Here is a 25227-nt window from a genome sequence, read left to right as displayed (position 1 = left end):
GTTTGTATTATATTCAGCACTATCAAGTCAAGCTTCAAACAAGTCTAACACTTGGGTGATAGACAGTGGATCGTCAAGACATGTCACCGGATTCAGAGAATTACTAGACTCAATGGAAGAGGGATCAAATGAAGAGGTAACAATAGGGGATGACTCTGCACATCTTGTAAAAGGTGTCAGGACATGTACAATCAGACTGAAGTCTGGAATCTCAATCCAACTCACCAGGGTACTATTTGTACCAGGCATCAAAAGGAACTTAGTCTCTATCTCTGCACTTGAGGATGACGGATATAGAGTCTCATTCATAGAAGGAAAGGTAATGGCATGGCCAAAAACATCCACCTTCAAAAGAGCACAAGTGATTGGTTACAGACAAGGGCACCTATATGAATTGTGTGATGAGCCAAATCAAACCTTACTTCATGAAGTCATAGATCAAGCAGAAATTTGGCATAGAAGACTAGGGCACTTACATTTTCATGCTCTACCCTCTATGGAGAAATTAGTCACAGGACTACCTAAACTAAAGCCAATTCATTCAGATGTTTGTAAAGGATGTGCACTAGGGAAAAACACTAAAAGCTCTTTTCCCTGCAGTTCTAGAAAAACTAAAGGAGTACTAGAACTAGTTCACTCTGACTTATGTGGGCCTATGTCTGAACCATCACTAGGAAACACATTATACTATGTAATCCTTGTAGATGATTTTTCTAGGAAAACTTGGATTTATTTTCTTAAAAGTAAAGAATCTGAAGATATTCTTAGGAAATTTAAAGAGTTCAAATCTATTACAGAAAATCACTCTGGTAGGAAAATCAAAACTCTTAGGACTGACAATGGTAGGGAATACACATCAAAAGTGTTTAAAGAGTTTTGTAAAGATGCTGCGATTAAGAGGGAGTTCACTGTACCCTACAATCCTCAACAAAACGGGGTTGCTGAAAGAAAAAATAGAACAATAGTAGAAGTGGCAAGGGCTATGTTGTTAGATCAAAACCTAGAAACTGCACTTTGGGGAGAAGCCACTAATACCGCTGTATACATTCAAAACAGATGTCCTCACTCTCATATTGGTGACAAAACTCCTGAAGAAGTCTTTACTGGAATTAAACCTGATATTAGCCATCTCAAAATATTTTGATGTCCTATTTATATTCATGTACCTAAGGAGAAAAGAACTAAATTAGAACCTACTGGACAGAAAGGGATTTTTGTAGGATATAGTGAAACATCTAAAGCCTACCGAATATTCATCCTTGGTCAAAGACAAATAGAATTAAGCAGAGATGTCATATTTGAGGAAGATATAGCTATTAACAAAACAAGGAGTTCCATCACACCTGAAATCCCAACTAATTCCATTAATTTGGAAGAAGATTCTCTTTTTGAAACTCAGAGGGAGCATCCTGAGGATAACACCTTGGAACTTGAGAACACTACAACAGAGAATCCCTGGAAGAGACCACTATGGGCCACTAAAACAGTACAAGAAGCAGAATCCTTTGCAGCACCTAGGGGAACATTTAGAGAAAGCAAAAGACCTTCAAAGTTTTCTAGCTATGTTACTCTAATGACAGACCTCATAAATGTTGAACCTTCAAGTGCCGGAGAGGCTCTTAAACAACAAGTATGGAAGGATGCCATGATAGAGGAATACCAATCTATCTTAAAGAATGATGTGTGGAAAATTGTGCCTAGACCTAAAGGAAAATCAGTTGTATCTTCTAAATGGCTCTTTAAAATTAAGCATGCTGCTAATGGCAGTATAGAAAAAACATAAGGCAAGATTTGTTGCTCGAGGCTTCTCACAGAAGGAAGGAATTGACTATGAAGAAACATTTGCACTTGTTGCACGATACACTTCTGTCAGAACAATCCTGGCTATAGCAGCATCTAAAGGATGGAAAGTTCATCAAATGGATGTAAAAACTGCATTTTTGAATGGAACAATTGAAGAAGAAGTATATCTAGAGCAACTTGAGGGATTTGAGGTAAATAATGCTAAAACACATGTATGCAAGTTAGAGAAAGCACTGTATGGATTAAAACAAGCTCCCAGAGCATGGTACGAAAGAATTGACAGTTACTTATTAGAGATAGGTTTCTCTAAGAACATTGCTGATCCAAATCTGTATTTCAAAATAATCAAAGGTGAAATGTTGATACTCATTATATGTAGATGACTTATTAATTACAGGCGAAAATAATCTCATTGCAAAATGCAAACATGAACTAGCTTCAAAGTTTGAGATGAAGGATTTAGGTCTACTCCATTATTTCCTTGGATTAGAAGTATGGCAAAAACCAGATGGTATTTATCTAAATCAAGGTAAATACACCATTGACATTCTGAAGAGATTTGGAATGATGAATTGTAAGCCAATGCCATCTCCTATGGAAACAAACCTACATAAACTAAAAGAAGCTATAGCAGATTCCAAATTTGCAGATCCAACATTATACAGACAGATTATTGGATCATTAATGTACCTAGTCAATACCAGACCTGATATATGTTATGCAGTAAATGCACTCAGCCAACACATGGTTGAACCCAAAGAAATACATTTGGTTGCAATAAAGCATATATTGAGATATCTACAAGGTACCTTGGACTATGGACTGCATTATGAACACACTGCATTGAACCTACATGGATACTCTGATTCAGACTGGGCTGGAAGTGTGATAGACAGGAAGAGCACTTCAGGATGCTGTTTCAGCTTAGGATCAGCTATGGTATCTTGGATCTGTAGAAAACAATTAGTCGTAGCTCAGAGCTCCACAAAAGCTGAATATATAGCTGCATCCATGGCAGCTAAGGAAGCCGTATGGTTGAGGAAATTGATAGTAGGACTGTTTGGTGAAAGTCTGAAGCCTACTATCATTCATTGTGACAATCAGAGCTGCATTAAACTTTCAGTGAATCCAGTTTTCCATGATAGATCCAAGCACATTGAGATCCCATATCACTATGTAAGAGACATGACAGAGAGAAAGGTGATAAGACTGGAGTATGTCAATATAGGAGATCAGACAGCTGACATTCTCACCAAACCCCTAGCAAGAGTGAAAATTGATCACTTTAGGAGGTATCTTGGTATGGTTAAAATGTAATTGATGTCTAAAATTTATGTAAACTTCTTGGTCATATATTTGAGTATATGAAGTATGTAACCTTTCCCTGTGTTCATTCCTAAAGGATGATGATTCTTTAGTTAATGAACACTTGTATTTTAACATTGTAAGGTGACGATCTTATAAATGTTTGGAAGATCATATAAACTGAAAATTAGACAATTTGAATATCAGTAATATGATAAGTTATAGTAGACATTATGTAAGCGGATTAATGTTAGTGCACATACTATAACAGGGATATCAAAGTGAGTATATCCTTAGTATCACAGGCTGATACTTAAAACAAGGATATCAAAGTGAGTATATCCTTAGTATCACAGGCTGATACTTAAAACAGGGATATCAAAGTGAGTATATCCTTAAGTATCACAAGCTGATACTTAAAATTGGATATCAAAGTGAGTATATCCTTAGAATCACAGGCTGATTCTTCACACCTAGGTGATGTAATTATCATGAGATTAGTGTTGAGCTAAATTAAGTTTTAGGTCTATACTCCTAAGACTAAGAGGGAGTGTTAAAATTAGTCTCAGTCGTAACTCTAAACAAAATCGTAATCTGTTTATTAGCGCCTAGAAATTCGATTTTATTATACTTGCGATTTAATTGAGATTTATTTTAGTTAGTATTAAACTAACATATTAGTTTGCTATTGTGATGTTTGGTTTAAGTAATCCCGCCGGTGTAGAAGGATCCTGGCTCCACACAGGGGTCACCACCCTATGTGGAACCACGTGGTTCCACATAGGATTGCGACCCCCTGTGGAGGCACGATCCAATGAAGACAAGTGATATATATCCGCCACCCTTTGTTGAATAAATTGATAAGTACGATACATGCTGTGAATGGTAGATGATATAATTGCTTGGTCTTCGTATTTGCAGAGGCAAATTGATAAGACATAAAAATCAGTTTTATATTTCTTTAAATCAAATGCTAACAGTATAAATTCATTGTCTCAGAATTCTAATTGTTCTGAAAGTCATCACAGTCTATTTACATTTACACGGTATCAGAGCCAGGTCCAGACTAGGAGCCCCAAGCACACAAGAGGTGTGGCTTAAGGGGGGGTGTTGGTGTTGGAAATAAGCCACACCCAGACCGATGATGGACTGGTCTAAGAGGGGCCAGTAGCTCAGTGGTAGAGCACTCTAGCAGCATATGGAAGGTCCTAGGTTCGAGTCCTAGCTGGTCCATGTCTCAACATTATATAATTAGATTAGTGGTGCTTGGTTCTTTTGCCATCCTCCTTTGATTTAGATCCCTACAAGGGAAGAGCCTAGAGGTTATTTAGATCCTTTGGTTCTTTGTGATTGTCATTTCATAGTTCAACTTCATTTAATAAGACAAAGTTTACCAAGTCAGCCACCACTTGGAAGGGGACACAATGTTCGCAGCTAGAGTTGGTGGGTAATCAGACATTTTTCTTGTTAATCAATGCTGTAATTTACTTCTAGCCTTTTTCATGTTATGAAATCACCAATGTAACATTTTGTTGGGTGATATTATGCTATCAAATGAACCGAGCTTAATGTTTGTTTACAATTATTCTTGGAGAAAGGTAATAAAGAGCGACCAATCTTATTAAGCTTGTGGAAAAAGACTGTTTTTAACCAGCACCAAGTTATCTATATATTGAAAAGATTGATTTGGGTTTAGTTGGCCTACTAGTCGAAGGGACCATAGATACAAAGAAAACGACCAAATGTGATATGTGCTAGGATGGTGCAAGGCGAGAAGGATGATACTAAGCTTCTAATCATTAATGTTAAGAGTAGAATTTGCTCAGAAATAGAGAACTTCTTTAAGCTAGAGATCTTTACATGTATATTACATTAGGATTTAGGGTCTTTAGTGAGGCTAGTTGAATTGCATGTGTAACCTTATGTAACTGCTAAATATCTAGAAATAGAATACTTTTGAAGAACCCCAAGTGGGTACTATAGAATCTCTAGTTACTTGCCTAGTGACGCTAAAGAGTGAAAGTAATTTAGATATTTAATATTACAATATATAGCGAACACAAATAATTTTAATTTCAATTTTATTAGTGCTCATGAATTCTTGTCGTATTCTCCATTCACTTGTGACACACTGTGTGTGTAAATGGTGACCACTTTTGAAGTTTAGCTATGCATCTAAGTTTGGAACAAAAGTCCAGTTGAAAGCTTCCTTTAAAATTCATATCATAATCACTAGTGTTTTTTCTTAAGCCATATATAGTAATTAATGTGCATCAAAAATTAGGGGATGAATCTGGCCATATTTTTTCAATCTGTTCACCGCTAGAAATATAAATCACGAGTTTTATTTCCTGGGAAAACAAGTCACAAATGTGTAGAAATGTGCTTCCACTTATTTTTAGGATTTGGTAAAGGCATTAACACACTCTTTGAAGTGTTCCTTCAAGCTTTATAAAAGGTAGCATTTCATATGTCATGGCCAAGATAGATGCCAACTTGGTCTATGAGATTTCCCTTGTGGAAGGCAATGGGGGTTTTTCTTTCCATTTACCATATATATATTCTTTAAATTTTATACTTTTGGTTTTTGACATCATGACTAAGCATGGGAGTAAGCTAGACCTTGCCAATCCACTCACACTAGGAGTAACCAATTATGATATTAACTTAGCATGTGTTAAAATTTATTGATATATTAAACTACCTCCATATGGTTCTAGTAAACATATTACTTTGTAGCTTTCTAAGATTTATGCATATCCATGTGACTAACTAAATGTCTTTCTATTAAATTCAAAAATGACTTCATATTTCTCTCTAGCAACATCAAGAATTAGAATTCTAAAATCTATTTCTCTTCCAAATAATGCATTCCTCGATTTCGAATTCAATATTCTGGGTATCTCTTATCTTGTTCTTATGTTTTCTTACCTCCTATGGTAGGTTTCCTTGCACATGAGATTGAATTTAGCCAATAAATCCATGCAAAGGTGTTGTCACCATATTCAATCACCATCATTTTATGGCATTTTTGGTCTAAACCATAGTTGACAGACTCTGATTTGCCAAAACCTTGGCAAACCCAAAATTTGTAAGTCAGCAAAAACTCAACAACTTAAAAATTTGCCTAGATTTCTGTACAAACAGATTTAATATCTTTATAATTCAATGATAAAATGTATCCAATGAGTCCACTAATGAGTGCAAAAATGTTTTCTAAGTAATTTGATTAATTTGAATACAAATTGAGTACAAATAACATCATCACGCAGAAACTTGATATAATAGATAGTTGACAATTATTATGAATTAATGATGATTTCTTTTGAAAACCATCATCATAGTTCATAAATAACTTATTGCAAATACAACATTTCACATCTTCCTTTTCCCTAATCTACTGAAAACTTGGGGAGAGGTTGAGGTTCTAATCCTTGGAGTCTACTATGGTTCCTCACTCGATGTAGAAGGCTATGCTTGTCGCTCTAGCTCAACCTCCATCTTGCTGGTAGATGGAAATGACTCCTCTACCTCATCAATGTCATTCAATCCTATAGCTTCTTCTGTTGCACCCACATCCTCCGTTGCCTACCTTTCAAAAGAAAATTTTTCATTTTTAGTAAACAATGGGGGTTGCTCATCGTGCCTTGTCTAATCACTATAAGGATCAATGTCATCCAAATTAATGACTTCCTTCGATTTGTCCTCTACCCTTCTTGGGGGAAGACGAATGTTGTATTGCACAAAGACAAGGTCATTGAGGCATTTTTGAGTTAACTTGTTCCTCTTCTTCATGTGCATGGCCTCAAACAAACTCCAATTGCGCTCATAGTTGGATGCACTACAAGGTTGGCACAATTGTGGAGGGCTAACCTTTGAAGATTTGGTGTATTTGCACCCCAATATGTCTACCAAGTATCTATAAAATAAAATATTAAATAGTTAGCAAACAAACCATATTTTATCAAATTATCAATAGTTGTAAATTTGAAAATTGTAACTTGTAAGATGCATGTGATGTAAAGATTCTAAATTTTATTACTTGGTGATTGAGTGGTTCTTCCTTAGATAGCTAGTTCTGAAGCAAAGAGCTTACCCTTATTAGTCTAGGAATTGGCACTTCTTGAATAATGAGCTCTCACCTCAACCTGGGGTGTCATCTTCTACACGTGTGTCATGAGACCTTCCATAACCTATCCATTAGGATTTGAGAAGATATTGGAATGGAAATAAATAGGGTTGGGGAAGTACCCTACTACATGGATGGGCTGGTGGAGTTGATCGTTTCACCTCTAATCAATGATCTCCCAAATGGGATAAAATTTAAGGCTGCCCCATTTGTAATAATTTTGGATGGACTCTTTGGCCCTTCATGGCCTCATAAATGTACCCCATTGTGTTTTGATCCCCATCTAGCAAATAGAGAACTCTAACCAAGGATTCTAACACCTACATTTTACAAATACAAAAAGACTAAGGTTACAAATTTATAATAAAAGAGTAGAATTGTCAATTAAAAAACAAAATATGCAATTTGAATTTAAAATCAAATTTTTGGGGTTACCTTCATGATTACCTTCATGATCTTCGTATCGCTTTGTGCAAAACGATTATCAAAGACTATCCTTGCAAGCCTCTCACTTTTAGGCTTCTTTAATTACGATGAGTCTCGCCATGCTTGACTTACAAGCATTTGTTTCAAGGAGGTCAACAAACCAGTAATGCTTTGCAACATTAGGAAAATCATTGCGAACCTTGTGACACCCGATTGCACCAACTCTTTCCCTTGGGTGTGATCTCTTATCAAATTAAGAATGCAAGGTGATTGTAGATAAATTTTGTTATGCTCCTTGCAAAATCTACAAATGATATCACCCAATCAAGTTTGCCTATGTCTTCCAAAAGAAGATCAAGGCAAAGCGCTACCCAAGGTGTCCAAAAGAGTGTCTAATGCTTGTCTTGGAGCAATCTTCTAGTCGCAACAAATGCTATTGCATTATTAGTTATGATTTGTACCACATTCTCTATGCCCATCTACATGACAACTTCCTCGAACATTAGACAATGTTTTTGCATTTTTTTACTTTGTTAGAGGCATCAACCGATTTCAAAAAGATCATCTCACCATTTGAAGCTACTAAAAAATTGATAATGGTGCATTATTTCCCATTCGTTCACTTAACTAAAAGAATAGTGCAGACATATTTTCTCCATTGCTTCTTTTGTTCTCCACTATTACCTTTGATGCTTCAATTGCATGAGTAACCTACACGTACAAAGTGAAAGTACAAAACTTTAGTTTTAAGAAACAAAATAGCCTAAATTCAACATAAATTACAATAAATTAATCAACTTAAATTTAGCCTAAAATTTAACATAAATTACTGTAAATTAACACAAACTAACCAATTTCCTGCTTAAGTCTTTATGAGAATGTGCTTTATATCCTTTTCCTACAATTGTCAATGCAATTACCAAATTCTCCCAATAAGGAATGCTCACAATGTTGAAAGGAATGTTGTTGAAGTACCAAAAATCAATACATGCCTCATTTGCTTGTTCATGCACCTCCTTGTTCCACCCTATAGCTTCATATGACAGTTGTGCTTCAATTGTGTTTTTGGGCACAAAAAAGCTACGTGGTGTGTGTGTAGGCCTAGGCACTAGGATTCTACTTGAAGTAGATGAAGTGGAGGCCGATGTGCTTCAGATGTGTGGACCATGAAAAGAGCCCATAATGCGTTGATATGTAGTATCTTCATCTATTTTTGCTTGCACTTGAGGACCATGACCACCATCTATGGATGTTGCTATGGCTTCCCTTGTCTTCTTCATTTGTAATTTTTTCTCTTCTTTGAATGAAAGGTGGGTATTCATCTCTTTTTTTATCTCTTTAGTGGTGTTGATACAAGGCTTGGTATCACAATGGGTAATTCTTTCAAGATGGTATTTGAGGCGTTTTATATCTACATGATATAAGTATGTGCATCTCATTCAAATAGCTGTCCCAGGTTTTGGTCCTTGTACGACATATTTCCGAGGGTCTCTAGCTCTAGCAGGATGAGTGCTTGTAACAGACAGCGACAACAATTGGGCAGAGCTTGAACCTGAATTTGATCCATAAGCTTCTCTATTTTCCATTGTTATGATGTATTTTACCTACACATACAATGTGAAAGCACAACATTTTAATTTTTAAATACAAAATAATTAACCTAAATTCAACATAAATCACTAAAAATCAGCATAAAATTAGTTTAAATCAGTAAAATTTTCTATATAATCTTAACATTTTATTCTTAAAAAAGGTTAAAATAAAAAAAAACAACTTTTGTTTGCAGAAAACAATTTATTCATTAAAAAACACTAGAAAAATGGAATGAATTAAATGTCCTTTCCCACTTTTCACATGGCAGCGACAACACTCTTGCACCGTAGTGAGAATATTACTTAGTTGTCACTGTTGTGTGAAAAGTGGGAGGGTGTTGGGGGTTTCAAAGAAGAGAAATCACCCTCTCTTGCAATGTTTTTTGATGTTTTTATCTCACTTTTCAATGCAACTTGCATTTTATCCGTGTCTCACAAGTCTTGCGCTCAAACTTGTTGAGTTTTTGGCAAGTACTCATTGAAAAGGTACCAAGTACTTGCCAGAAATTCAACAAGTAAATTTCACGAGTTTAGTTGGCGATTACTTGTTTTCGATTAAATTGGCCGAATGCTTGTAGAATTTGCCATCAATGAGTTTTCCTACCATAAAAAAAATTCAATCCTTATCCTGCACCCTTGGGAACCTGTTGGTGTTTGTTTTATCATCTACCAAACATTAGAATAGGATACCCGAAGGCATTCTATCCTCTCCTGAAAAATCACTACTGATTCCTAGGTCTATATGTGCGAACAAGCGACTTTAGTGAAATAGCTTCTTGGGTAGTGTATGCTGAAAATCTCAAGGGGGACTTACGTTAACAAATGTTTGTTGAACTGTTGGACTTTAGACAGATTCAACAATTTTAGGCTCTCTTTTATTTTTTGATTTTTCGAGATTTAGACTTTCAAAAAGGGGAAAAGGGATAGGGTTTGAGAAAGCTAATCTAATCCTACGAACTTCGGAGACGGTATCAACTGGGTGTTCTCAGGAAACCACACTTTGCTTCGCCACACTGAAGACAACTACACAAAGCGGGTGCAATCTTCAACGGGTTGTGCTTGTGATCGAGATGTTGGGATGCACAGAGAATGGGCTCAGACTAACTTTGCACAGTGAAATGGAAATCATCCATTCACCAAAAGTATGAGCAGAGATACACCGTCAATTAACACTTATCAAATCCTTCATTCAATGCTAATAACATGAAAGAAAATCTAGATTAATTTTAACTAATTGTTGAGGAAATTGAAACCATGCTAATCATTCAAACAATAGGGATTACAAAGCCTTAAGAGAAAGTGCACATGCAATATATTATTTGAAAATGACCTTCATGCAACAATATGTCAAAAACCTCACACTCTCCAAATGAGAGGAGGTAACCTTATATAGTTTTTCAAAAATAAACGAACGATCGAGATCAAACAGTGATCAAGGGTCCAGATTGAAAGCTACAAACCCTAATTAGGGTTTCCCAAAACTCTACGAGTTTGAAAGAATGAGAAAGTGACATGTGGCACAACTGCTATTCTCACTGAGGTGAGCGTCCAATTTCCTCTTTCGCAGATTCAATGTACCTGGACACGATAAGCCTGACCTCCTCCATAGTGACACTTGGCAAGCTTCCAATCTGGAAGTCAATGATGTCCACATCATCGGTACATGTGGCGAGGATGCTTTCCCACTCAACTGCTTGAGCAAGAAAGTTCTCATCGATGAAGAGAAAATTTGTAATCTTTGAAAGATCGCCCTTGTCAATCATCCTCGAGTCTTTGAAGAAGCTCGACTGAATCCTGGCTCTCAAGTTCTCTGCCTGCAAATGCTTCTCCCTTATACTCTCTTTCTTCCAGATCTCTGATGCTACATGAAAAACCTTACTCAAAATCTCCTTGACACTCTCCTCTGTTTCAAAGCACTCAGTCTCGGATTTCTTCAAAACTTCAATCCGAGTGACCAAAGCATAATACCAGGTGTTGAAGTCATACCTATCCCCAGCCTGTATGACACCTGCATCCACTAGACTTCTCTTCGACAAGCCTCAGATAACCTTCAGATGTGGAAGTATTTCATCCTAAATTTCCTCCACATCTTCCCAATTTGCAGCTAGGTCCTAGATACAGCTGACCAACGAAGAGGCAGACTCATGTGCTGACACTAAGTTTTCCACAAATATATCAGCCTATGCTGAAGCATATGAAATCCACTCCTTGGCCTGCGTGAATGTGCCCTTCATATCCTTGTAATCCTTCATTGACTTCCGCTGAAGAGGCTGTGGAGGGGTGACCGGTATCTCATGGTTGAGTGGCCTGGTAAGATGGAGAACATACTTCCTCCATTGCTGATTTTCTTCCTCAACCTTCTTTCTCTTCTCTCTCTCCTGAGCTAAACTCGCCTTGAGGGCGTTACAAGAGTCGTCAAAGTACTGGACTTCTTGGTCTTGGGTAGGTTTACCCAAGTCTATAGTGGTGATCTTATAATCCTCTGAGGCAACATTGTCCCTAGTTTTTCCTTCCTTTGGCACCGCTATGTGAACTGTCCTGACTCTTGCACTGTCTCTTTGAATCAAAGAGAACTTTCTGGCTGGCTTGGGTGGCTTGATTATGACTGGCTCATTCACCTTCTCCAGAAATGTTGTTGTGATCTCCTCAGAATGGGCTTCCTTAGGGACCTTAGCGCTTATCCTTTCCCTCAACCAATCAGGGATAGTTGACTACTCCACAGTGTTTTGATCAAACCCATCATCTGCCCTTCTTGGTTCAGTAACTATACCATCCAAGAAGACTAGTGGAGATGCAGGCGTTTCAACTTCTATAGCTGCATTTAAAATTTGCTCTCTGTTCGGACTTTGGACAACTGCTTTCATTATTTCCTCAATTGAAGGAGAAGGCACTCTCACTCCCTTATTAACCATCCATATGTCCATCTCCTGCTCCTCAACTGCATTCTGATTAGGCACGGCATATGCGGCACTCAGGATGGAATGACCTTCGCTGGACTCCCATCTCTCCCCTACAACCTTCTTTCCTATTCCCTATTCAGAGCTTCCAACTAACTCCTTCCTCTTTCGGGACTTAACACTCTCTGGATTCCGAGCATTGCCTGTAGACATACAAGGGTTGGAGGATAGAGAGTCATCTACTCCCATCAAGTCGTAGGTTAGGGCCACACCTTTAGACTTCAATGGTTTCGTCCTTTCAGAGGTCCGCCATTTAGAATATTCGACCACCGACCTCATGAGGTCTACCAAATCTGATTTCTCTTCTTCTGACCAATATATCAAGGCTAGTGGTTCATTTTTCATCTTTTCAAAGCCTGGCTGTTGAAGTTCAAGGCTATCTTCTACTTGGTCAGCAACTCTAAACACCTCCGTTGCTCTTACCATGCTCAAGGGAATCCTTGACCAAAATCTCTTCCTGATCTCGAAACTATCGGCTGCGTTAGCCCAATAATCTTTTAAATCAGCTCTGTGCTCAAATGTCATCCCTTCGACTCTTTTTATTTTGTGGAACGGATCAAAATTCTTCCTCGCCTTGTACTGATAAAAAGGGTACCAAGCCAGCTCCTTTTCAGCAGTGGCGGTAGCTTGTGATGGCGGACATGTTTCCAGTCCATTCCCAATCATGAGAGAGGAGGTTCCTGCCTTCTTCTGCTTATCTCTTTGAATTGCCATATACCCCTCCAATTGCCTCACAACTTTGAGTAACACAACTCGGTTGGTAGGGTAAGCTGGAAGCTTATAGGGAGATCCGGTAAACCCTTGAATTCTAATGTAAGTGAACTTTGGGTATTGGATATACCAATATCCAAATCTACTGATGAAGTCCATAGACTCTTGAGAGAGTCTCTGATGTAGTCCTCCTTGCAATGTTCATGTGATGTGCATGAGAAATGTGTCATTCACCCTTTTAAAATGGAACTTTTCTTCCATGTGGAGTTGGGGATAACAATCATAGACTGGAAACTAATTTTCTTTGTTTCCCACTTCCCCTCTGCAAGTAAGACCTTTGTATTTGTAGGTTCTAGCTAGGGAATAAAACAGGTACGAACTCATGAAGAAGGTTCTATTTGCTTCCAGGTTCTTCAACTGGCTATCCAAGTTATTACTTATCATTCGAGCCCAGTCTATCATCTTCACTTCGTTCATTATTTCATTTATAAAATAATACATCTAGGGTTTGAATGGAGCACCTTGAGGATTCCCCATTATCCTGTTCAACAGGACGATCATATCTCTGATATCTTCCTTGAAGTATGCTCTCACTAAGCTCTTCCTCTGTAGTTTGGAGGCACCTTTCCTTGGCTTATCCAGCCAGGAATGATTGACGATGGCGTCATACTCCTCCAAGTGGTCTTGATACACGCGATCAACTTCATCTTTGGTCACATGCACGACATTGTGATACTCCGAAATTCTGAAGGCTTCCCTGATGGCCTCATCGCTGATGTTCGCCAATATTCTCCCATCAGGTAAAACAATATCCCTACTGGCGAGGTTGTAATGCCTAGCACATTCAGCTACTAACTCGTTGCATTGCATGGTAGGGAGAAAACCAGCAGCATGCACGATGCCACTCTTCATCATCTTTCGTGTTGTCATGGTAGGCACGAGGTTGTCCAAACCAAACATCCGTTTCTTGAACTCCCTCAGATTGATGTGCCCGAGGTTAGTGTCACTAACATTCTTCCATTTCGAAGTCATCCTTGACTCGGGAGGAGCATCTTTGTCCACTTGAAATTTCATTGTGCCTAAAATCTGTAATTAAACAATGAAGCTTAAGTTAGAAATTGATTCATAAATTCAAGATAATAGGGGCTGCAAATGGCTGTGTTTGGAGACTTCATCTTATTTTCATACTTAGCCAAAAAAAATGGATTTTCACATGTAAACTCTTCAATCCTAGGGATAATTGCGATTGCAGTCCAACACAAGCGTTATAGCTTCAAAACTTTTCTTTACTTAGCCAATAAAATGATTTTCCTTCACTAAGAATTCGAATAGATCCACTAAAATCACTTTCAATGACTTTGAAAAAACTCAGAAAATGCAACAAATCTGCACTGTAAATTCAACTTCACCTTCAAATAGACTGAAATAAGGCTAGAAGTCTCTCAGAAAACTCAGAAAGAATTAACAATTCTCCCTTATACCAGCTGGCTCTACTCCAAAATCTGTGAATTCTTTGTCAAGAAGCTTGCCCGATTGCAAGCAATATCAATATTTTCTCCAGATGAACTCCAATCTGCAAATACTTCTTAATGTTTTCCTTAGCTTGCTAAGAAATTTCGAACTTCTTGGTGTAAGAATGAAGTTACAAAAGATGCATTTGTAGTGAAGTTGATTACCTAATTGGAAACACGCAAAATATCATCCAATTCATGTTTCTAAATCCAACTTAAATCTTGGGAAAGTTTCTCATCCAATTCTGAGTTGTGTTGTCATCTTTAGTTCGAAAATCTTCTACTTATGCAAGTTTCTAAATTGTTTTTAGTTAATAAATTCGAACTAGGCTTATAAATTAGTATCTTCCAAAAAGTTTCTAATTTGGAACTCAGTTTGAAAATCATCTTGATCTGCAAATATCTTCTTTCTAATTTCAATTTCAAATTTCCATTTTGATTTTCCAGCTCGTTAATCTTTGAAAATCTCAGTTTCCAATTTTCTAAATTGATTATAAGTTCGATTTTTGGGAAGATTTGATGACATCACTTGGCTTCTTGTTGACTTTATTTGACTCCCAAGAGTAGGGCGGAGTTTTAAGTGTTCAACTTCATACTTGGGCGGACTTTTGGAAGGACTCTAACATGTTTGTTTGCCTCCAATTTCATGCTTGGGCGGACTTTTAGAGCTCCTCTTCATGGGCGACCTTTCTCCTTCTGACCAATCTATCAAGTTTGGGCGGACTTTCATTACCTTCTCAAGGCATAGGGCGGAGTTTTGAAGCTATCCAAGGTGGACTTTTCACTACCTTCTCAAGGTATGGTGGAGTTTGGATGCATCTCCAAGGGCAGACTTTGGAGAGTCCACAAGACATGGCGGAGTTTGAACATATCACCAAGGGCGGACTTTGATGCATCTCCTAGGGTGGACTTTTGAAGGTCTTCCTTGGGCAGAGTTTGATGTTACCTCAAGCAAGGCATAGGGCGGAGTTTTATGCTCCCTCTTCATAGCCTCTCCAACATACATGGCGGACTTTCGATGCACCTCAACACATGGCGGAGTTTGGAAGGCATTCTCCTTGGGCGGACTTTTGATACATCTCTTACCTTGATCATGGTTGGGCGGACTTTTGACTACCTTTACATGGCGGACTTTAGGCATTTTCCATGATAGGGCGGAGTTTTGGGCTTACTTTTCAAGGCGGACTTTGGAGGGACAACCTCTAAGGCGGAGTTTAGGAAGGTCTCCAACATGGCGGACTTTGAAGGCTTCTCAAGGCATGGCGGACTTTAGAGTGACCTCAACCAAGGCAGACTTTCATACTCCCTTTTCAAGGTGGACTTTGATGGTCCCTCTTCATGTTCTCTTTACCAAGGCGGACTTTAGGAAGGTTTCCTTGAGCAGACCTTAGGCACCTCTCCAACATGGCGGACCTTGATGCTACCTCCAACATGGCGGACTTTTGTGTGACCTCAACAAGGCCTAGGGCGGAGTTTTGAAGGTCTTCCTTGAGCGGACTTTGATAATCCCTCTTCAAGGCGAACCTCTCCATTGGTAGCATCTTGGGTGAACTTTGATGCCCCTTCCTTAAGCATGGCGAAGTTTTGGAAGGACACCAAGGGTGGACTTTCTTCCCTTCCTTTGCATGGCGGAGTTTTTAGTGTTGGCCATCAACATAGGGCGGAGTTTTGTGCTCCCTCTTCATGGCTTCTTCAACATGGCAAACTATCTATCACCTGCTATAACACTCAACATCACTAATTAGCCAGACTTAGAAAATTTTGGAAAATTTCAAAATTTCACAATTTAACCAAATTTAACCAGATTAACTTGAAATTTGAAATCCACACTCATGTAAACCATTTGAAGCATCATGACCCCTAAAATGTAGGAAACTAGCTTTTTAGGGCAAAACTTGGAAATTTTGGATCCCGGTCGAAGCAGGTCAGTGGGATCAGTGCAAACCCTAGGTACCCATTCCGAAAAAGCAAAAAGCAGGTATCCCTAAAAAATAGGGAAAACTTTCTAAAAATAGCCATACCGAGGATCGGGCTAAAAATGCCAAAAAACGAAACTTCCTAAAAAATAGGAAAAAGCAAAAAACAAACTTTCTGAAAAATATAAAGTTGTTCAAATTCATCCAAATCAATTGCGATCTTCGTCCTTTGGCCTTTCTAGGCACTTCGACGGTATCCAGACTCTGTTATCACTTGGCTTGCAAAAACTGACTTTCAATCTCTAGGACTCGAACCGTTCAAAACTGAGGCGGAAGGCCACGGGACACTAACAAAAACCCTAGAAAGCAGGAAAAAGAGAGGGTTCCCATTTGCAATGGGGTGATGTGTGAAAAAGGTCACAACAGAACCCTATTATGAAATCCACTGAGATGCTCTCCCATATTGATTTGGAATAGGTAGAGACTGTAATAGACCCATTGGGAAAAGTTTGCTCAATCTTATTTTGCTAACAAGCCATGCATTCTTTGATGTGCTTAAGGATGTCATCTTTGAGGCTTTTCCAAGAAAACCTTTCTCTAATGTGTTTGCATGTCCTAAAATACCTTGTGTCCTATCAAGGGGGTATCATGGAATGCCCACAAAATTTAAACTTTCAACTTTTTGACTCATGGACAAGATAAAATCGTAAAACTCTATCCTTGTAGAGTATGAGCTCATTTGCTACCTTGTATCTATCATCTCACAATTTTCCTTCTAGGCTGTTATTAGGAAAGACATTCTTAGAATATTCTACTAAGATTTGAGATGTCCAATCAGCTGAAATATTAGTCAAATAACATGAGTGGGTTTTCTTGACAAGGCATCGACTACTATGTTCTTTCCTTTGACATATTCAATACCAAAGTCATAGGCCTACAATTTACTCACCTAATTTTGTTGTTTTTCATTAAGGTCCTAGCTGATAAAGTACTTAAAACTATTGTGGTCTATTTTAACCACAAATTTACTATATTTTCCTGAATTTGGCTAGTGGACGCATGATGGCCAACATCCCTTCATTGTAGATTGAAAACTTTCTTTCTGCCTTTTGGAGTTTGTAGCTCTCAAAATCTATTGGATGCTTATCTACTCTAATCTTTTTTTTAGATGTATCACATTTCAACACAAAGGGAAGAGAGAAATCAAGAATAGATAGCATAGAACATGACTCATCATCTCCTTGAGCTTCTCAAAAATTTGTTGTGCTACATTGGTCCATGTGAAGGCCCCCTAATCAATTGAATTAGTTAAGAGTGCTCCCAATTGTGAGAATTTGTTAACAAATCTCATGTAGTAGTTGCAAAGTCCAGACTCCAAACAATCCTTTCAAATCTGTTAAAAGTCTTGGGGGCAGCCCAATCCATTATAGCTCTTATATTTTCTTGATTAACTTGAGCTCCTTGAGCATTGATAACATGACTTAAATACAAAATCTCTGTCGTTCCAAGCTCACACTTGGACACTTTTGCAAATAATGCTTGTGCTTCCAAGATGCCCCAATACTTCATTTGAATACCTCAAATGGTCCTCCCAAAACTTGCAGTAAATAAGGATATCATCAAAGAGACAAAGAAAACTTCCTCAATTGCTAGAACACTTGGTTCATGCAAGATTGAAAGGTGGCCAGAGAATTAGTCAAACCAAATGGCTTGACAAAAATTCATAGTGTCCAAAGTGACATTTGAAATCTGTCTTGGGAGTGTCATCCCTTGAATCTTGACTAGAAGATAACCCAATTTGAGGTCTATCTTTGAGAAATAGATTACACCATCTAGCTTATCTATCTTTTCATAATTTTGTTGAAGGCTTTGTAGTCTATGTACATCCTCATGGTTCCATCCTTCTTCTTAATCAAGACTCTAGACGAAGTAAAGGGACTTGAACTAAGTTTGATGTGATCCATATCTAAAAGCTCCTTAATAGCTTTCTCTATTGCTTCCTTATGCCTTTTGGGATGGCGATAATTAGTAATGACTAGATTGTCCGCTTCCAACTCTATGGCATGCTTTGAATATCAACATGATAAAGATTTCTTGGCATCTAAAGAAGTAGTGAGAGTTATCAGTTTTTTATTCCATTCTTTTGGCAAAAACAATTCTAGGAGCTCCATTTGACATTCCTTGGAGCAATACATTCTTCCCATTAGCATGAAAGTAAAGTTCCATGGTTTGAAAAATTTGAATGAGTTTTCCAAGGCAATGTAACCATTGCATCCCCAATACTACATTTGTATCTCATATGCCAACGATATAGAAGTTATTTGTTACTTTGTGACTTCCCAAGGAAAGACTCAATTGGGAAATTTTCTTTGTGCAAGGTATGGTGAATCCATCATCAACCATCACATTGAATCCTTCAATATCTTTGGCCTCAAGACTTCTCTTGTCACCAAATCCTCATCAATGAAGTTGTGGGTTGCCCAATTGCCAACTAACATTATAATCCTTTGCCCATGAAGAACCCCCCTACAAACCCTAAAGGGGTTATATTTAGGAGTACCAAATAAAGTAGCAACCTCCTGAAAACTTCTTCTTCCTTCCGTCTTCCAGGTTTTAGTTTATCTTCCTCTTTTTTGATTAGGTTCCTCAGCTCTAGATTCTTTATTTGAAACTATTTCGATGTAATGCACTTGGTCATGATTGAGACACCTATTAACTGGTGTCCATGGTTCCTTGCAAGAGAAGCAAAGCCTTTTTTGTCGTAACTCATTCTTGGCCTCTCTCTTTTTTGGAATATTCTTGGGCTGATTAAATCCCTTCTAAAGACAAAGGCCTATTGCTTCCTACAATGATAGTGGATCAAAAGTCTTTACCAAAACCTTGAGGGGCTTGGATAGATCTTTTACGGACAACATAGTTAGCCTCCTTTTAGAGACATCAAGAACCATTATGGGCAACTTCTAAAATTTAGTCACATATGTTTCAATGGTAATGTATTATCTAAGTCAGGCCAAGTTATTGAAATGGACTTAAAGGTTTTTTTGTCAAATAGCTCAATTGATTTCTTGATGAACTCATCATAGGTATTGATTCGACTATGACCCTAGGTGACCAACCCATGGTACCACCATGTCCTAGGTGACCAACCCATGGTACCACCACCCATGAGTAATGCCTTCGAGGTGAAAAGTGGCAAACTTGATGGCTTCCTCCTCAAACATGGGTTTGAGTAATTGGTAAGTGTCTAGCTTCTGAACCCATGCCTGAGTTTTACACTTGCTTGACCCATCAAAAGTAGAAGGGTCATCTTCCCTAGTGAATGTTGCAAATCTGTGTTGTGCTAGTTTGTCTAGGGTCTTGGTTCAAGTCTAGATCCATTCCTCGTTTTCTTAAAATTAATAAAATTTGTAAGAGACATCTCTGCTTGAATCTTCATAGGAAGAGCCCTATGCATAAGAAACAATAATATCATCTAGCATTGGATACTACACTTGCACTTTTGGTGCTTCTACCCTGTGTAGGAAAGTAGGCTGGAAGGTCTAGCTTTGGAATTGATAATTGTTCCATTGTTGTTGTTATTGTAATTATTTGTTGAAGAACCCCTTTCACCATTTTAATTTTGAATAGGCCTTGGAACATTTAGGTTTTGCACAATCTAGACTCTAAATCCACTGAGGCATCATATTTGTCATCTAGTGTTGCCCTTGGATAAGGGCATTAAAGTGTGCATTGTCTTTCTTTTCATTTATCATGACTCTCTTATGTCTTCTGAGTCCTCTCTGTCAGAAATTCTTTTATATTTGGACCTTGGCACTCACACTAATGTTATATTGATTAGGCCTTTCATCTTTCTCTTTGATAGTATTTGTAGTTTCTATCATTCATGTGGTGTGATCTTTATCAATTGTTGGTTTCTCTATGGGCCAGCAGGATCACCAGCTTTGATACTATTGTAATGTCTTCGAAATTTTATTTTATTTATTTTCACAATGAACAAGCATGGAACTTTCACACCTTTTGATCACCAAGATCCTGACGTGGGCAAGGTGAGAGCATATGGTGGAAGGGTTAGAATGATGGCAAGCTGCACAATTCAATATTGCAACTGTTACAAAATATGGAAGTAATGAAATATTAATTCTGGTGGCAAAACTTCCAAATCTGGTGGTAAACTGCACAGATTAAAAATATAATAAAGTTAAGTGATGGCATAACCATCTAGACTCAATACTGAAATTATCAACAATTCTAATATTTTTGATGGTAAACTGCATAGAAAATTACAATGAAAATATTATTCTAATGAAATAAAATACTGATTGTCAATTGTAGAAAAAATTCAAAAATTGATAATGAACAACAGAAATATTATGTCAAAATATGAAATAAAGATCATAACCAAGTGTATGCAGCTTTCCTTGAATGGTATGTTTGCTTTAGAAGTACAACAAGTTGAGTAAATATTAGATTAGCAACTTTTAAGGTTGTGACTTCCTTTAGCTTTGTATGGAAGCAATATTTACTTCCAAAAGTTAAAACATATTAATATCTGCACACAATTTGAATCACAACCTTCTTAAAAGGATAGGCCAAAATAAAGTTCAACACAAATTATTCCATATTAATCAGCACCTTTAATGAGGTACGGCTGGGGAAAATAAATTGTATGACCAACCAATAAAATAGCCCAACATAATATTAGATTTAAGATGTAAATTTGAATAAAATAGATATTCAAAAATCATCTAAATTTGATACTGAAAATTTCTTACAAACCAAAATTTGTAAACTTTTCAGACAAATTGTGGAAAATTGGACCTAATTGTAATATATTTTGAGATGCTTGAAATGAAAAATGATAGGGTAAATAGAGATGAACCTGATTTTTTTGATGTTGGGATGGCTTGTAGGGACCATAAGAGGTGTCAGGGTTTTTGAAAAATATATAAAGTCAGTAAATTTTTTCTTTTTTTGGACTTAAAACTGGAGTGAGCACAGGGGATCTTAGGATGTCCTTAGGAAGGCATGGTGTTTCCCTTGCATAACCAAATGTGGGATATGCCTAGGAGACATTCCTCTTGTAGAGGGGGTGGGATGGGGTGGCCCCTTTTAGGGAAACATCCCAAAATAACTTAGGGAACACTGCATATAACTTGTATTTCGATAGAGTGTGAAGAACTTGTTGAAGATGGTTCAAGTGTTCTTCACATGCTTTATTGAAGAAAAATATTCCATCACAATAAACAAACAAAAAAAGAATTTACAAAGTGGCATATAATGTCATTCATTGTCTTGCATAAATGTCACCAGAGAACTGGTCCATTTGAAAGTTACAGTGAACCATTCAAATAGCCTTTATTTGCATTGAATGTACTTTTATGTGCATTTGAAGGTTTAATGGGAACTTGATGACAAGCTGACTTAAGATCTATCTCAGTAAAGAACTTGGCATGACCATGATGTTTTCAATGCTATGTAGTTGGACGACTTCCAATTCCAATCCAAGTTGAGTATTACATCATGTGATGCTCTGATAGAAATCATTTTGAGTCTTCCAAACAGAACCTTGAATTGTATCAAATTATCAACCATTACCAATAAGTTCTTGACTATGGGGATCCAATTTCATGGACTTCATTAGTGGTTTTCCCAGCCTTGTGTGGCTGTGCACATTTTAAAGTGGCAATTGTTTCGTCTATAAGACTATTAGTGTTACAAATATTGAAGACTTGTTATTTAAGCATGTTTGTAGCAATTTCGGGTTGTCTCTTACACATTTCAGATTGTGACTTATACTTGTTTAGTGACTTTTGGCATTTATTGTAGAAGCTTTTGGGTTGTTATCTGTGTTTATCTCCATTTCATCAACAGGTACATGGCTAGACCAAGGTTTTTAATCACACATTAGACCATGTTCTCTGCATTCCTCATTATCAAAGCGGTTGAATGACTATAAGCTACCAGTATTCTATAGGACATTCTCCTTTCAAAATTCATGGATTTCAAAATTTGGCACCTTGTGAGATTCATATTGCTCTTTTAGCTACTAATACGTTGGACCAACCAAACGAACACGACAGCTTCTTCAATAGCAAAGCAGTTCAACAACAATACACATGTCATTTAGCATAGCTACAACTGATCTATCAATCTTTCTTCAAGCCATTCTCCTTTCAAAGTTTATGGGTTTCAAAATTTATTGCCTTGTGAGATTCAGGTTGATTGTCTAGTTGTAAATATGAAAGACAAACAAAAGGAACAAGAGAAAACTTCTCAACTTGTGCAAAATTTTCCACAGCCTGACACAAAAGTTAAGGACATTCTTTGGTTAAATTAAGCCAGATTCAAGGCACTTCATGAGTGACACTAAGTACCTCATTCATTCCAATTAGGTGATTGCATGTGGCTTTATGAACAAGGTTTCACAAAAAAGATAATCTGATACACCCATCAAGTACAAGCCACACACCATCTTCCAAGCAGTTGGGCATAATGCCTTTCATGTAGATCTTCCAACTACTTTGGTATCCATTATATTGTCAACAACCAATGGGCAAAAATACTTTGCCTAATGTTTGAACTTGCACCGATGGAGGGGCAAACCACTACCTAACTTATTAGTCATAGGGGCACTCTACCAATGCAAGCCAAGCTCTTCTTCAACTGATTTTTTCAAAAGTAGGTTCCAAATGTCATGTAGGAATTGGGAATCCTGTCATCATGAGGGAATTAATGATTACATCCATTAAGTTAGTAGTTAAATATAGTTATTTAGAATAAATCAGTTAAAATTTGTGGAAACTGCCTTTCTAAGCTGCAACGAGTCCTTATTGGAGAGATTGGAAGTGGAACAGTGGAAAGTCTGTCTTTTATAACTATGGGTCTAAAGCTTTGTATCATCAAATTGGGCATGCCATGACCCTGGCCTGTGTTTAAATAAGCAGTGGCAAGCCAAGGATCCAGAAGTTAAATGGGAGGATGTTGCCAAGCTATTTGATTTGCAAATACATCTTTCAAGAGAAACGTTTTGGGGTGGCTCGTATTTCATTGAGAACTAGGTGTGAAGCAAGGTTGGGCAAAGTGGGTATCACATGCCCGTTATTTTCTTATGGGGAGAGAGGAGACAGTTGATCACGTCCTTTAAGAGTTTTTCTGCAGCAAATTCATTTTGATTGTGGCCTCAGTCGGAATTCCATTGTTTCTTTATCAAGAAGCTCGGCTATGAGACTCTTGGATGATTAGGTGCAAAGCCAAAAGCATTTGACATGCTGTTCGCTTCTCAATGAACTTCTTGTGGAGAGCACATTGCCCATCTACCTTTAGAACTCATAGATGTTTAAATATATAGAAGAGAATCTCACCCTGGAGAAGTTGAGACTCTTCAAGCAGGAACTAGCTTTGCTTTGTTAAAAGTAACAATGGATTTGTAAAGATGTTTACTCTTGGCTCATTAGCTCACAAATTGAGATACTCGCTTTCCTTACTTTTGTAGAGAGAGATCACCCTGTAATTATTTTTCTTGTTTGATGCAGACTTACTCATTTTTCATTTATAAGATGCATTCCCCTTCCCCCTTCTCTACCTTTAAAAAAGGACTGCATTTGCAAGTTGGTTTATGGAATTATTCCATGAGTAGATTATGTTGATTGGTTAGTACTTTTATTTGTTGCAGATTATGTTGCCAGAAGCTATAGCTATTGTTATGTCTCCCACAGATTCATCAAGGTATATGATTATCGATATGCATAATTTATCAAGCAATCTTCCTTATTTGCAGAATCCAGTTTTTTTGATTGGTTGATCTTTTCATGCAGAAAATACGGGATTTTCCGTTTATCAGATCCAGGGGGTATCACGATTTTAAAGCAATGCCAGCAGCGTGGGTTTCACCTTCATGAAGGGCCTGCTGATGGGAGTCCCTTATATGATCACTGCTCTAATGTTCTCATCAACCCAAAACTTAAGTTTGACGTGGTCGACATTCGCTAATTAGAAAATCTATCAATAACATATCTAAATTGTGCAAAGCCCACTAATCTTGTGTGGTGTGTGGTATAGTGTTGTGTTTACATGGTTCACTGTATATAGGTTGTAAATATCTGGAGTATCCTGGTAGAACTTTTACCACCGAACTACCTGAGCTATTTGATACTTTTAGTAACTGCCAGATGCTGTAATGTATATCTGCGTAATTTGGAACTAGTTTATGCCCACACTTTCAGGTCCAAAGTGCATTTAGGCCTTGACTGGTAGGAAAAGAAGATTGTACGTGTTCTGCTCAAGTAGATTCAATTGAATGTGAAGTACTGCACAAGAAGATCTGTACTTGTAGGTTGCAGAAATCAAATTACCGTGGTGAGAGTGTAGAAAAGGAAAAACACATATAGAACATTATACACATGAAGATACTATGGAAGTATCTTGTTATAATTACCGAAAAAGTATCTAGTTATAAGTATTGAAATATGAGATATCCAAAGATGGACTCTGTCGGGGAATACAAATCAAAATTCTGAGAGAGAACTGAGACAGATCAGTGATGGGAATGACTTGTATGATACATTATGACATCTTACCCCTGCAGTTATACCAAATTGGCAGTATCTATTTTTGTTTAACTCTCACAGTCGTAAAATGTCTTGCATCTTTATAATAGCAGTAAAATTCTTCACTGCAGGAGTAAAGGTAACAACGTGGTTACTTTTCAGCCACATCATGGTAACCAGAAAAAGTTCGTTATATTCACGAAAGAAACTCTTTTAAATGGTACTGCAAGATTGCTCACAACTGTTAAACACACTAATAGCACCATAAAAGGAAGCAATTATATATTATATTTCAGGTTTTGGGGTATAAAGGTCCAACAGCGTTTATTTT

The 25227-nt window shown here is 37.5% G+C and overlaps 1 protein-coding gene across 2 annotated transcripts in view; it reads left to right on the top strand.

Moving 5' to 3' along the window:
* Window positions 1-24968, top strand: part of LOC131032471 (AMSH-like ubiquitin thioesterase 1) — a 75704-nt gene extending 50736 nt beyond the window's left edge. For both annotated transcript variants that reach the window (XM_057963449.2, XM_057963448.2), the window contains exons 13-14: window positions 24023-24075; window positions 24165-24968. In XM_057963449.2, coding sequence (XP_057819432.1) covers window positions 24023-24075; window positions 24165-24339 — 228 coding nt within the window. In that variant the 3' untranslated portion in view covers window positions 24340-24968. The remainder of the gene's footprint in view (window positions 1-24022; window positions 24076-24164) is intronic.
* The last annotated feature ends 259 nt before the right edge of the window (window positions 24969-25227 follow it).

The sequence above is a fragment of the Cryptomeria japonica genome, chromosome 3 (genome assembly GCF_030272615.1).
Source record: "Cryptomeria japonica chromosome 3, Sugi_1.0, whole genome shotgun sequence".
Lineage (NCBI taxonomy): Eukaryota > Viridiplantae > Streptophyta > Pinopsida > Cupressales > Cupressaceae > Cryptomeria > Cryptomeria japonica.
The sequence above is the reverse complement of the archived record's forward strand: the minus strand, read 5'-3'. Positions and strand labels throughout refer to the sequence as shown.